This window comes from Malurus melanocephalus, unplaced genomic scaffold, assembly GCF_030028575.1.
Source record: "Malurus melanocephalus ecotype Western Australia unplaced genomic scaffold, MMel_1.1 scaffold_79, whole genome shotgun sequence".
In the NCBI taxonomy this organism is placed as follows: Eukaryota; Metazoa; Chordata; class Aves; order Passeriformes; family Maluridae; genus Malurus; species Malurus melanocephalus.
In genome coordinates this window covers 1,589,907-1,604,680 of record NW_026623311.1, presented here as the reverse complement: position 1 = coordinate 1,604,680, position 14,774 = coordinate 1,589,907, and the positions used below count along the sequence as shown (strand labels likewise).

Below are 14,774 nucleotides of genomic sequence, written 5' to 3'. Positions count from 1 at the left end.
TGGGAGATGATTAAAATTTATCAAAGAAAACAAATGACAGAGCAAAGTCCTTGTGYGAGACCAGCAAAATGAAAAGCCTAATATGAGCACATTTGGAGAAGAGATGAATAAGGGAAGCAAAAACACTATGGCAGACTCATGACACCTTAAAGGTCTGTTGGATATTAGTTTCTCAGTATTCAAAATCAGCAGAATTAAAGGAAAATAAGTCTTGAACTGATACTTTAAAAGATGCCCCTTTTTTCATATACCTAATAAGTGTGTGAAACAGTTTTTTTCAAAAAAAAATAGATATCTTTGAGAAAAATATCAAATCATAGGGGAAATGTGCTACACATGAGAAGGTAGAAAATTACATTAAAAAGGAGGTGCTGGGAGGTTATTTTATTCATGTTGACCATTTCATGGTCAACCAGTCACTGACTGCAATAAGAGCAGTAACAAAAATAAAATTATAGTTATCCATATAAGCGGTTCTGCAACAGCTTGATTAATAATATTTCTAAAGAGAAAAGCCTTTGAGACATTTTATAATTCTTTGTGTCTCAGTTTTTACAACTGCCCCATCATTACCAAGATATGGTCACTAGAAGTTCCGTTCTTTTCCATGTGACTTAGTTATAGATGGCAAAATCATGGTGATTTACCAAAGGTAGTAAAATCTTATTTCTAAAGAGAGGCACTTTGCTTTCATCTGTAACAAAGTGCTTTAACAATCTAATCTTGGCTTTTTGCTTCATTTCATTATACATTAATTATATTGATTTTTTTTTTTTTTTTAATCCAGTAACTCTGCATGATCTTTGTGTTTGATGGCAGGGATTACTTATATAGTAGGTAGGCAAATATTCATGCAAAGTTCAATCTTATCTCCATTGTGATTTTGATATAATAATGAGTTAGATTAACCCCTTCACATCTCTAGTTGCAAATTCTATTGTCCTTCAAGGACCCCTAAATCTGCTGACAAGTGCAGATAGCAGCTTCAGTTTTCTGTAAAATTCTTGTTGAGGTRTATTCAATCAAGAGTAGGTGTCGCGCAGGGTGACCTGCCTAACTGAGGGTGCCTCACAGTTACTTTGTCTTTATGTTGTTCTCCTACTTCTCCCCACAGAAAGCAAGCTCTGCTGCACTCCCACCAAAAAGTTCAGGGTTCCCAAGCAGAAGCTAACTCCTTCTGAGAATGTTTGTGTCTCTTACCAGTCTGAACACGTCTATAGCTCACTGTGGATCCCCCTGCAGTTTGAAGAGTTTGAAATACTAGATGCTTGTAGATTAAGGCAGCACTATGTATCAAAAACTTCCACACTTCATGACTATCAAACACTAAAGCTCAGACCTGATTCACCATGGTAGGTTATCTGGATTCAGCTCTCTGTGCAAGCCTCAGGCTYTATAGAACTGACTGAAGTCACAGAGTCCTGTCTCTTCACCTCTGAGGAAACAGTAGAGGCTCTGAAACCTGCAAAAAGTACTCTTAGTATTGCTGTCAACAACACAATTATAATTATTATTAACACAAATAATACTCCTGAAATCAGAAATGCCCCAGGACAAAAGGCAAGGACAGATTTCCTGACTAAGTAGCTCGGCAAATAGTTTTATTTTTGTAAAAACCAGTGAAGAATTGAATAACCTAAATATGAAAAATAATTTAATTGAGAAAGTGAAATATGCCCTCCTGTTCTAACAGTATTTATCACTTTATTGTCAGTAACAACCCTCTTGTTCTCTTACTATAAATTTCAGGCTGTTGTCTTCTGCTCTGCCTGCAGCCCAGACCCTGTTCCTGTAGTAAGCACAGTTCTGGCACGTTTGTCCCCAAATTTTGGCTTCCCACTTCATGGACAGATGGCCAGAAGAAAACATGATTGGGTCATACGTCTGGGTCCTATGACATCTTCCTATTTTTATTAGCATTTTAAAAACATAAAAAGATGAAAGAACAGCAATCTGGATTCAAGTATTAGGAGCCAAATATATTCATTGAGATTAAAAGTCTCCACAAAACCTCAGAGAAAGAGACCAGGAATTTGAAACACCAGGCRCTCCCCCAGTTTTGGGTTAGCAGTAAATTTCTTTAAATATCCAATCCATTTACTGTGAAATAGAATATCCACTGCTGTACTTGCTGAGGTAGAAACAAATATAAATGAATTCTTGTTGGCTGTTGTCCTCYGGGCACTTTTCCTCCAAGTTGTGCCACTGGCTGTGACTATGATGGCCCTGGTCTGAGTCTGGATCTCCATCAGTACTGCCTGCTTTCCACCCTACTGCATGTGGAATTCTTGTGTCTGGAAACTCATGTCTTAAATCAGGGAGAAAGGCGACTTTCACGTGAATCCTGGCATCCAACCCATGTGACAGACCAGACATCAAAGTGGGAGCCTTTTGTTACTGTCTCAAACTTCACAAAAGATTCTGTAATTTGCAAGTGTTATTATATTTAAATTGCTTTAAATCTCTCGGTTATTTGCCTTTTCCTTTATCAGCATAAGATAGCAACAACTTCAGCAAGTAAAGCTACTGGTGATGAGGGCTGGAGTCTCATTCCATCCCTACCTACAGCCTTCAGGGACTCCAGCAAAGGGCATATCACACGGTTAGTGGTGTTCTTTCCTTTTTCTGGGCCCAGAGAGACACAGTGGTCGAAGAATACAGAGGGATTTAAACAGCTTATCCTGTTTTAGAGGCCTAGAGCCAGAGCTAAGGGGGCCATTTAAATTTTTTTAAGTCCCTTCTAAGCTATAGCTCATCCTAGTAGGCACTGAAAAGCCTTTATTTCCATGGCTGGTCACAGGAAATATCCCTACCTGGATTAGTAATGCTGACTRTAGCAGAAGTGGTGAAGCAGAAGCTTTTTTCATATTAACTGTCCACACAGGAACTCATACTCTGCAACATGATTTCAGCTTTTTCATGCCACAGTAACTCAAAGTGTTTCTGTATTATTTCTCCAGCTAGGCAAACTCAGAGACCAGCTGACCCATGATAGGATGACTAAAGGACTTTAACCTCTCTTGCCAGAAGAGTGCAACAGTTTGTAGAAAATGAATTTCTGACTGGTTTAGGTATGCACAACATTGCAAACATAGTGTTTTGCTCAGTGCCCAGACACTTTGGGTGCCACCAAGGAGATCAACTACCTTTTCCTTTCTTTTTTTCATGACCCGTGATCTAATGCAGGAATTCCATAGAAGCCTTCCCTAGCTAGAATTCCCATGAGACAGCCTCTTATTAGAGTTTCTGCAGATATAGTTTTAGGTGTTTATAAACATATTTGGCAAATTTAATTGCTGGGAAAAAAATAGCATGAGTCAGTCTGTACCCAAAAGTTAGTGCAACACAAAATTGGAACATCTCTTTCTCTGCATCCAGAATTTAAATCTAGAAGTCATATTTACCTAACCAGGATAGATAAATAATACCAAATTCATTCATTATGTCATTGCCACACACTGACAGCAATTAACAAATGTGTGAATCAAATTATTCATCAGTAACCTGAGCACAATCAATTGACTAGGATTCCTAAAAATCCACAGAGCGGAAATAAAACATTTTTTTTTAATATGGAATAAATGCAGAGAAGAAACTAGTTTTTTTGCATTTATACAAAAAACATAGCTGTTTCTCTTCACATGCTTGATGCCAAGTGTTTGTGGAGCTGGGCATGTGCATGCATCACATAGTGGTTTTGGATATTAAGCTTAAAAACTCAGAATTAATTTCTCACCTAAAAAAAAAGGTAATGAGGATATTCCACTGGTTGGTTGGGKTTTTTTTAAAACATATCCAGAGAGGCAGTCCTAGTAGGAAATTATTGTTCAAGTCACCTGAATTTTTGACAATTAGTGAACAAAGATCACTTGTACACAAATTTATTTAAAACTTTACATTCTGTGAGTCAGTCCATATGACTTCAAAGAAAAATAATCTTAAAATCCCAAACTTTATTTATCATGGAAAGTGAGGTCATTGACTAAGAATTATTGAAAAACCAATGAGAAAATCTTACAGAAAAAGTAACCCTTGCCTAGAATTCATGTGGCGTCTTTTGACAAGTGGTTCAAATTAGGATTCAACAGTTGAAATCAAAAGACTTCAGTAAACACACCTTTAYATCATGAATGTTTATAACCTCCTGACTCTTACCTGTTTTTGTTCTTTTAAGCAATATCAGGGTCAGAGATGGAAATTGGTAGATGAGTTGTAGTATTACATCAAACAAAGTCTACATAAACATATACCTTACTTTCACTTCATTGATGTCCCATGACCTATACAAAGGCATTGCCTGATTGATTAATACTGGCCTAAATTATCATAACCTATTCTAAAATATGTTTGTCATGCTTATATAAATGAAATATGAAGGGACAGATACTTTTTGTACAGAAGAACATCTACTCACAAAGTCTGCTTTAGCAGGAGTTTAGGTTTCCTCAACCTGATTTCACAAAAGATAGCAAGTGCAAAATAGGCCAACATTTCAAGTTGACCTGGAATCATAAAGGAAACAAAACAAAAATACTTACAGAATGTTTTATGATCTATGGGAAGGAGTGCTGTTTATCTTTTGTTTATCTTACTGGGTACATTGAAAAGATTTGACCTCTAAAAGGGTGCACATATGTCATTAAAAGACATATCCTTTTGTGGGTTAAGGTTTCTCCTTTTGTTTCCTTTCTTGGGGAATTTTTCTTTCCCATTTTGTTGCTGGGATACACTGAYTGCCAGGTCATCCTTTTGATGGCTGGGCGATTGGGGAAGACAAAAAGAATCTACCCCCCACCCAAAGGATCTCCCTGGGCACTTCTCCTGCCTGGCAGGTTTTTTTATCCCTCTCTTTCGAGAGAGGCAAGTTCTCACGGGAGTCTTGGGCTTGGGGAAGGTGCATGTGTGTGCGTGGGGCAGGGGGTAGCTTCACTTCCTGCCCTGCTTGGCTCGGGGGAGGATAGTGGACCTGCTGCTGCAGAATCCAGCGTCTGCTGTCGTCGGTTCCTGTTTGCTGCACTGTGATCTTCTGCCCCCCTCCCCCATCCCCCCCTTCCCCCACGCCTTGCCGGGGACCCCTGGGATTCCAGCTGCAGTGGTCGAGTTCTGTTGCATCCTGTCTGCACACACAGGATTCTGCTCATCTCTTTGCTCATCTGGCCATTCTGGCGTTTCTTGCTGTCCAGAGGAGCACCGAGATTGGCGTTTTCCGCTATGAGTTTGCAGAGGAACTTTTTCTCCATCCCTCTCTGCCAGTTTGTGCCTGTCCTTGGCCATGTGGGAGATATGAACCTAGCCGGGACCCGTGCCACAGCGCTCCCTGCAGCCACCAGGGCATCATTGCACCCACCCTGCCTGGCCAGGAGCCAACAGCGCCCCTGCTGACTGGGACTGTAACTGCACCAAAGGGAAGGGTGTATCTCTGTGAGGCTGTCATTGGGGTTTGTTGCTGAGTTGGTTGTTGCTATTGTTGTTACCTGTTTCACCTTGTTATACATATTAGTAAAAACTTATTATCTTTTACCCATATTCTTGCCTGAAAGTCCGTGATTTTCAAAGCTGTAATAAATCAGAGGGAAGGAGGGTCATATCCACCACTCCAAGGGGGGTCCCTGCCTTCATTGGCAAACACTTGTCTTTCAAACGGAGACAATCCTCCCAGTTCATCTCAGTTTTTTAGACAGAAGAACTGCAGTCAGGACAGTAAAAGTCTGGAGTACAGTAATTTCCGAGGCAAGTAGCTTATGTTAGGCAGCTGGTCAATGATCCTCCATGCTGTTCATAAAAAGCTATCTAAATAGCAGAAATCTGTAAAAGAGATAAGTGAATGAATACATGCATACACATATACAAATGCATAAGAGTTCTTTGCATCTTTGTCATTTTACGACTTTGTCTACTTTCCATTTGTAATTTTTTTTCATGTTTCTTCATGAAAGAGACTTTGTTTTGCATTGTTTTCTTTTTCTCTTTGGGAGACAAAAGAAGACATAATTCTGTATATTTTTCACTTAATTTTAAATCATATGAGAATCATCATTTTCTAAGACAGATGTACATGAAAAAGTAGAAATTAAATGGAAAAAGAGCTTGAAAAGTCTATTTGCAATATTCTGCAGAAGCTGTCATGCCCTAAATTTTCAGCCAAAATTTACTCCCAGTTAGACATGCGAAGTCCACAGAATTGTTATAAATTCTGTAAAATTAGATTTCTTTAAAATACTTCAAAATGCTAATGAGTTTTGAGGGCTACCAACTTTTATGTATCTAAATAAAGATACCCCAAACTATCTGAATTTAAAAAAAAATTAAAGTAGTTAAGTGAAAATGTGTCAAGTCTGTAATCAATGAGAATGCTTTTGGGAACCAACTTAGGTTCCCAAAGAACCTAAGAATATAGAAGAGTAAAAAACCAACTACATAATAAATAAGAGCTTTGGTATAAATATCAGAAAACAGAGTGAATAACAACATTAAACATGCTCTGCAGTTCTGCTTCACTTTCTTTCACATAGATAATGTATTTACAGAAAAGGATAAATAAATGTAAAAAACCAAAMAAAAACCCCAACTAAACAAGAATCATGCTGCATTAGATGACTTTGCAGTGGAATGTGCTATTTCAAGCCTGGTACATACTGTGAATACCAGGATTAAATAATCTGTTTAGCACAGTGACAGTTTAGTACTTTTACTCAAGTAACAACTGTTGCAGGCGAGGAGAAAAGGAAATATTTGCTACCTACACCTCCCCTAGGTGATACATGAGGTGATGGAGGGGGTTAACAGTACAGACAGAAAAGGGGGTATCTCGTTTATTTTTGGACTGTTTGACAAATACTGGATTCCCTGAAATGCATGTTTTGAGGACTGATCCTCCTCTCATCCCAGGAGCAGTAGCAAAACTGAGCCCAGGCACAGGAGATACAGCTTCAGCTGCGCAGCCCCTCCCAGAGGTTAATGCAAGGACTCGTACGTGCATGTGTGCAGTAGTTACAAGATCCTAATGGCTTTATTACCCTTGAGGCCTCCTCTTCGGTATGTCAGTGTACTCCTAACCTGCAGCCACATGACGAAATTTAAACAAGGGTTTGCTGCATTTGTTGCTGTGGAAATGTGAAATTGTTTGCTTCAGTTTCAATGGACTTCCGTCCTCCCTCCCCCCCCCCCCTCCAATTTTGAACATTACATTTTTATGACATATCAAGAACAGGAGACATTTGTGACAGGCAGAAGGGGAGGGGATACCACCCACTCATTCATTTTTTTGTCAATTTTGCCTCCAGCCCCCATCACATTTTTCTTTGTTAACTGTGTTGAGGCAAAGAGGTGGGGGTGAGGGAATAAAAGCATTCCTGCATGTCTGGAGGAAAGAAAACAGATAAAAGGGGAAAGTGAAAGGGGAGGGGAAGAGTAGCCAGGGACTTGTACCGTCAGCGAAAAGCTGCTTCTCCAGCCCTCCTGTTCAGATAATAGTTAACTCGGGGTTAAAGATTAATAGCCAGSCAAAGCCGTGTATAAATGACCCGGGCAAGCCGAATGTATGTGAAGTGTCTCCTGCTCCCCAGGCCGCCGAGCTGCCCTACCCCGGGCCTTGCTCAGCGCTATGAGTGGCCCGCGGTGCGCGCCGTGCCGCCGCTGGCTCCCKGCTCTGCTGCTGCCGGCGCTGCTGCTGCTGCTGCTGCCGGGCGCCCGCCTCGACCGAGGCGCGCAGCCCGTGCTCTGCGCCCCCTGCACCCCCGAAAGGCTCGCTCTGTGCCCGCCCGTCGCGCCCGACTGCCCGGAGGCGGCCCGTCAGGCCCGCTGCGGCTGCTGCCAGACCTGCGCCCTCGGGCCGGGACAGCCCTGTGGGGTTTACACCGCCCGCTGTCGCCTGGGGCTCCGATGCCACGTCCCCGCCGGAGAGCCCCGGCCCCTCTCCGCCCTCATCCAGGGCCACGGGACGTGCCTGCCTGCCAGTGAGGTCGGAGCGATGCGCACGGCACAGCCGSCAGGTACCGCACCATGGCGTCCCCGTTCCGCGCCGCTCCGCTGGACGGGCCGTGTCGGGAGCTGCGCGCCGGACGCTGCGGCGCAGCCCCGGCCGAGGGCAGCGCGGGGATCGGMGGGCGCGATGCACCGCAGCTGGAAACGGCGCTGTGGGCTCTGGGAGCCAGAAGCGGGGAACAATGAGCGAAGTTAGGCAGGCGTCTGAAAAATAGGGGGGCTAGAATGCACTTTCCAGGGAAACGTGCTCTGACCTGTTCAAGGTGAGGCACATCCTGTTGACGGGCCTAAGAGATGTCCGCAACAAGCTGGTAGGCGACAGTCTGAGAGCACGCAAACCCTAAAACATAGTGATGGAACAATGCAGGATAATCAGAATAAAGTATCAGAGAGGCTGCAGTTTTTCCTTGGTAGCAAACGGTAGCCAGAGTAGGACAAATGTTTTAAAGGCTTTATGTCCGTCTCAAAGTCACAATAGAGAATGAAAAGACTAAGCAGACTTTGTGCCTAGAGTTATGGAGTGCTAGCCAAATTATCTTGARGCAAAAAGGCATCTCAAGCATATTAAACTATATGATGGTCATGGATTTCTTCAGTGTTATTCAATTGTTTTTCAATTTATTATGATTATTATTTTCATCATCATTACTACTATGTGACTAAGGTAACTTGGTAGCATTACAAAAATACTCATCATTGACTCAAAATAACAATAGCCATTAGTAGATGTAAGTGGAGCTTCGCTTGTACTTGAGGAAGTGGGGGAGGGTAGAGAACAGCAACTGAACTAAGTATTTCAGCTACCTGCATTTGATTTGATTTGATTCTTTCCTGAGTTTGCTTGCTTGGTTCCTTCCTTTCTTTCTCCCTTTCTTTCCCTCCTCAATTTCTCATCTCCATTCTTTCTTGAACATTGTCAAAGGGTGTTTTTTAGTCCATTGCCTGTTTACAGCCTTGATCCAGCAAGTTATTTAGACACTTGAAAATGTTATCCTAAAATGAGTTGCCTGCAACTGCAAAGAGTTTCTGTTGCTCTCTGTGGAAGAGTTCACACATGCTGATTTAGGTATTGGCTTGCAGGCCRTGATCAGGCAGATCAAATATTTTCTGCCAGTCCTCGGCTATTTGATCTACTGAAGGCTACTTGCTATTTGGCTACTGCTGGCTCCTGTGAATTTTACCCCTTCTTATACACGAGGCAAAACCAAAGTACAGGATACCATGGGATGAGGTCTGGACCAGTTCCTCTCATGAATAAAACCAGAAATACATGACTGACAAAAATCTAGATTCACTACCAGTTTAACTTTGGTCTTTTCTCATTTAGCCAAGTCTCTACAACCCACCATGGCTCATGAAAGTTTTTTATATTTCTAACAGACTGACTGTAGCTTCTTTGGGATTCAAATGATTTTGAAGGATCATAAAATAACCAGCTTGTTAGGGAATAGCTGCTGAGCCCTTCTATGAATTTATGACCAAGTATAACTTGCTGTGCTGCACATGTAATTTATTCCTACAAGATCTAGTGTAATGGATCATATATAKTCCTTTTTTTTTGGGGGGGGGGGGGTAGTTGATTATTTTTAACTTTGAGAAATAAGTTTTTCATTGAAGATGTTCACCTTTATTATCATTCATTCCAGACTCTGTAGAACCTGATGATATGCCTTTGGAGAGCACTGAAGTAACACAGGATCAGCTGCTGAGCTATCAGCTGATGATTCCCATAGGCCCAGATAAATCCATCCCCTGGAATTCCATCACTGCATATGAAAACATGAAAGCAAAGAGAATATCTGAACTCAAGAAATGGAAAGAGCAGGTACATTTTCTTTGTAAACCATTCAGAGACTATTTCAGTAGATACTCACAAAAAATTGTAGCAGCAACATTGAGTGTCAGTATTTTGGGTAGCTGGCAATTTGACTTTTGTAATGTCCTCATCAGATTCTTAAGGAACAGGCAAAATGTCTGGAGCAATAATAACAGGCATGCATCAGGTATGTCCTACACAGAGTCCGTGTAGAAGCTGAATGTTTTACTGCATTTATGATCAAATTATAACATGGACCCTTAATTTACAGGAATCCTTATTAAATTCTTGGACTCCTTTTGTGTTTTAGTTAAGAAAAGGCATTTGTCACTGGTCTAACACACAGTGAAATAAAAGGAAGTCCTTCCATGCAGTTATTGATGAAACGCCAGTGCAAAACCAAATGTGTTTCTCTCTGGTCATAAGGAAACACTGTTAAGTATATGCATGTAGAAAGACAAAAAGCTCAACAATTAAAGTGAACTTCGATACTGCAAAATCCTAGTGGGTAGTGAGGGTGTAGGGCCTTTGCAAGCAGGTTCATGTTCCACTTGAGGGCACCAGAGAACCACGGTTWGACCCGTCCCAGGTAGCGGCGCCGCTGCGTTGGTGAGCTGGGTTAGTCGGGCAGTGCAGAAGCCTGGGTTCGTAATGGTCCCTGACAAAATGGAAAAGAAAAAGAAAAAATATACTAATCACCACTGTACCTTATGAAGCCTAATTCCATATYCAGAAAAGGACTTAATCACTAATTTAATTTGAACTGATATGCACATGTGCTGTTAGTTACAGTTCTGAATTCTAGGGCTTCTTCTTTTCTCCCCCAGAGCCACAGATAAACTCACAAACTGGAATGGGACAGCTTATATGAGGGGCTAGCAGGGGGTTGTCTTGCAAAAGCAGAGGTTATGTTTATTTTCATTCTAAAGTAGAAATATTTGTTTGGTCAGTTTTCTTGCTCTGATTCATGTTGATGTTAGGTAGTATTGATGCACAGCAACTGTGGCTTTGCAAATGAGAGCCAGCAAATTGTGAAAACAGTGAATATTTCAAACAGTTCTTCATCCCCACTTCCAAGAACTTTCGGGTTTGGTCCCAGAGCTACAGAATGGCTCCATGTTGCTTTGGCAATGGGGTCCTGTCCTATACAAAAGATAACAAACATTCAGATGTTTGTTCTTGCACCATCTATATGTGTCTTGCACTTATTGTCTATATATCAACAGAGTACAAGGCCATGGTAACCCAGAAAACATGGCCAATCTCACATATCAGTCTCCCTGTAATAGAAGAGATTGTACCCTCTGAGCAGTAATATGTTTACTTAGTTTACTTTCTGGCTGTGGTCCTACCAAAACAAGAAAAACTGCATGCAAAACAGTCTAATGCCTAATAAGTATTTTCATGCCTAATAAGTATTTTCAGCTTTTTGCTGTCTATATTCTGATCACCTTTTGTGTAGCTGATTTCTTTGTGATTTTTGGTATTCACTACCTGTGCATGGTATTCTTGCAGGGTCCTTGTCAGAAGGAGCTCTACAGAGCCCTGTATAAATTGGTGAAGGCCCAACAGAGAAGCAGAGGGGAGATTTACAAATTCTACTTACCCAACTGCAACAAGAATGGATTTTACCACAGCAAACAGGTGCGTGCCTTTCCCCCATCTCTGCTTGCTGTGATTAGTCTGATTAGTCTGAAAGCCAACCCTTTCACAGACCTCTGCTCCCAAACTCACAAGTTTGCTGCGGCTGGACAAGCCGGTTGTGAAAATAGGAATACTTAGTAGTGGGAGGAGATGGTTTGTCCTTCTCTTTAAGGTGAGTTGACAGCTAAGGGGCTGTCAGCAGTAGAGGGAGAAGTCTTTTCCATTCACTGAACAGGTGCACTCAAAGCTTCTCCAAAATATTTTAACCCTGTCTGCTCCCATGTACTTGATTTGTTAGCATATTTCTAGTTGTCATTAATTTGTAATATCTGCCATACTACCTGCCAAAGCCCATTGAATATATCATAATCACTAGGTAAAAAGCGGGCTCTCAGCTCACAGGCAACGGAAAACGTACATAGTGAAAAAAAAAGACTCTTTGGACCAAAATAAACCKTCTGAAAGCCAAACAAAAATACTGATTTGTGATGCCTGTGGATTAGGTTATTTGCTCATTTCCATTATACCCTCAAAACTATTGCAAGTTACAGTGAGAGTAATTTGCAAAGCTAACTAAAGCTTTGAACCTCAAGACACACCCTGTAACCACAGGTCATGCACACAAATTTAGTAGCTCTTCATAAATCTGTGTCATCAAGACTCCTTGTTTTTGAGCATGGCATCACAGTGTGACTCATGAGCACCAGTGACCTGGGATCTAATCAAGCACAAACAGAAATATATTTAAACCCYTCCCCAAGAAAAAAAAAGCAAAACATACCATGTTATTTGTCTCCTTGTGTGAAGAGACAGACAATTCAGTCACTGCTCTCATGCTATCAGACTGYATATTCTCACATCCTTCCATTTCTCACACTGGAAGATATTGCTGTTTGCTGCTGCTGTTTACCAAAGACAGAACAGTTTTAAATCTGAAGTTGTTCTTGCAATAGCTGAGCTTAGGTCTTGGCTCCCTAACCAAGTGTGTTGTTTTAGAGGCTCTGCATTCAAAACAAGCCTGTGCATAGCAGGTCCYCACCTTCTGATCCTAATTCTGTCCAACATCTCTTTGTAGTACCTCACAGGAAATCTCACAGTTACTTATTGTGATTTTTCTTTTGCTAATTATATCTTAGTGTGCAACTTTACTGGATGGAGAGTCTGCTGAATGCTGGTGTGTCTATCCAATAAATGGCAAAAGAATTCCTGGATCTCCAGAAATTAAAGGAGACCCAGAATGCCAACAGTATCTCAGCTCACAAGAATAAAACTAAGCACCAAGGTTTTTCATACCACGTTTTCTGTGGGGCCTGTTCTACTCAGGACCCATTTTACTAAGGTAGTCTTGTGCACCTGATTTTCAGTGTATGAGTAACCCCATAAAGTAACATTTTTACTGCACTGAGATTGCCTAGATGCTCAAGTAACAAATAAGAGCAACTGCAAGATCAAATCCCTATAATCTTGTATATTTTGTTTGTATAATATTATAGATAACCTCATATGTAAAGCTGATTAATTATTTATTTCACAGTGCATGTATTTTTATCTTATGTGTTATTACTAATTTATGTTCTCAAACACTTCATAACTTTATATTTAAATACTTAATATTATTATTCTTAAATGTATGCATCATATTGGGAGAATGTTGCTACTTAAGGCTTCAAAAGGCATAGTTACTGGGAAAAATGGCTTGTAAACTTGCATTTTTTGTACTACATATTTATAGATGTAAAACTAATTTTTAAAAAATGTATTTCAGTAGAAAGTGTGCTTAGAAACTTATTTAAAACCTGTTTTGTGTATCTATTATGTTACTTTTACGTCTCTGTTTCAATGCCAAGCTGTTTCTTATAAAAGCAAGATTATATACTGAAACTCCTGATGGGACAGTATTTCTATCTATTTTTTTAAACATATGCACTGGATAAATGGCAAAACACAATATGATATTCTGCACCACCTTTAACAGGTGTAGGTCGTTTGCATGTTGACAATAGTGTGTTATTTTAAATGAGCTATTAAATGTCTTCTAGTCTGTCCTTGTCTCTTGCTTTCTGCTTGTTTTCACTCAACAGCCTGACCTCAGCAGGAAAACAGGCAACAGTCTTACAAATCTGCCTGTGAACACCACACTCCTTTTTCCTTCAATGCGTTTCCTTCTTTTGGTATCCCTATCCCATTTCCCTAGTCCTGTCCTCTCCAGTGCCAGCTGTGCTGGGTAAGCCTCTGCCTTGGGCAAAACCGCAGCCTCCAAGGGAAGTTATTAAAAGATTTTCTGGATAGGGAAGCTGGATGCTTTTCTCCACTCAAAAGCCCAAGGCACTATTAGTGCATTTAAAAGATAACATCAACATTAGAAAGTCACAGAAAGTCAGAGGTTATAAAAAGGAGGCTGAGAAAAACCTAACCTTACTCTTTTTTCTGAGAGCAGAGAAGAGGGTCCTCTTGATTTGGGATATAGTCCATTTCCCTCCCCTATATGTTCCTTTGATAGTGATTGCAGAGAAAAAGAGAATGCAAGTGACTGCCATTCCAGCTTCAATCTAGTTTTGTCCATGGAGAATCTGGTGTGGGAGTAAGCAAGTCCCACAGGTGAAAATAGTTTGCACTAACCCTTCCTAAGAAAACAGCCTGAGAGGAGAGTGATAACATTTTCTAAGAGTCTGGCAGAAGTGAAAGCATAAAATCCTTCTGCCATTATTTGGCACAAGATTTGCATTTTAAATGGGAGAGGGAAGGAGATTGTAGAAACTGCAAAGCCAAAGTGTGGAGATCTCTGAGCTCCCTGTCATGTTTCTGTGGCATCATATGTTGCACTTGCTGAATGTGTTGGCTGTATCTGCATGCCAATATCAGCCCATCCAACTGGGGTCTATTAAACTGCAGCAGATTTAAAAGTATGGATATACTATTGACCTCCTTTTTGAATTTTGAAATCTTCCCAGGGAAAGCATTGCAAAATCAGTTGGTATTGGTATTGTAGGTAACTAATGTCTAAACTCCCTGTAAAAGACTACTGTGAGACCTAATGGCTAAAACTGTGTTACAGCACCACAATCACTATGTCTGAATGCTTGGCAATCACTGTTTCGAAAAAACGAAGAAGCAGCAAATTTGGGCAGAATTTTGGAGTCTTTTTCAGGGAGTCTTCTCAGCACTGAACAATTGTCATGGCATTGCCAAGGAAAAATGGTGAAGAAAGGAGGGAAAAATCATAGTCTCGCAGCGACAGTACACTCTTAAGAGCACTCTGATTGCTCTCACCCCATGGACCTTYTGTAAAGGTTTATCTTTAAAGACAAGAGAATGTTTCTTTTTCTTGGGA

General features: G+C 40.9%; 1 protein-coding gene across 1 annotated transcript; it reads left to right on the top strand.

Annotated features, from left to right (window-relative positions):
* Window positions 1-7,550: 7,550 nt before the first annotated feature.
* IGFBP1 (insulin like growth factor binding protein 1) lies at window positions 7,551-13,488 on the top strand. Its single transcript, XM_057367479.1, has 4 exons — window positions 7,551-7,991; window positions 9,630-9,808; window positions 11,315-11,443; window positions 12,580-13,488. Exons 1-4 carry the CDS (start codon window positions 7,604-7,606, stop codon window positions 12,709-12,711), a joined length of 828 nt encoding a protein of 275 aa, XP_057223462.1. The 5' UTR covers window positions 7,551-7,603; the 3' UTR covers window positions 12,712-13,488.
* Window positions 13,489-14,774: the final 1,286 nt, after the last annotated feature.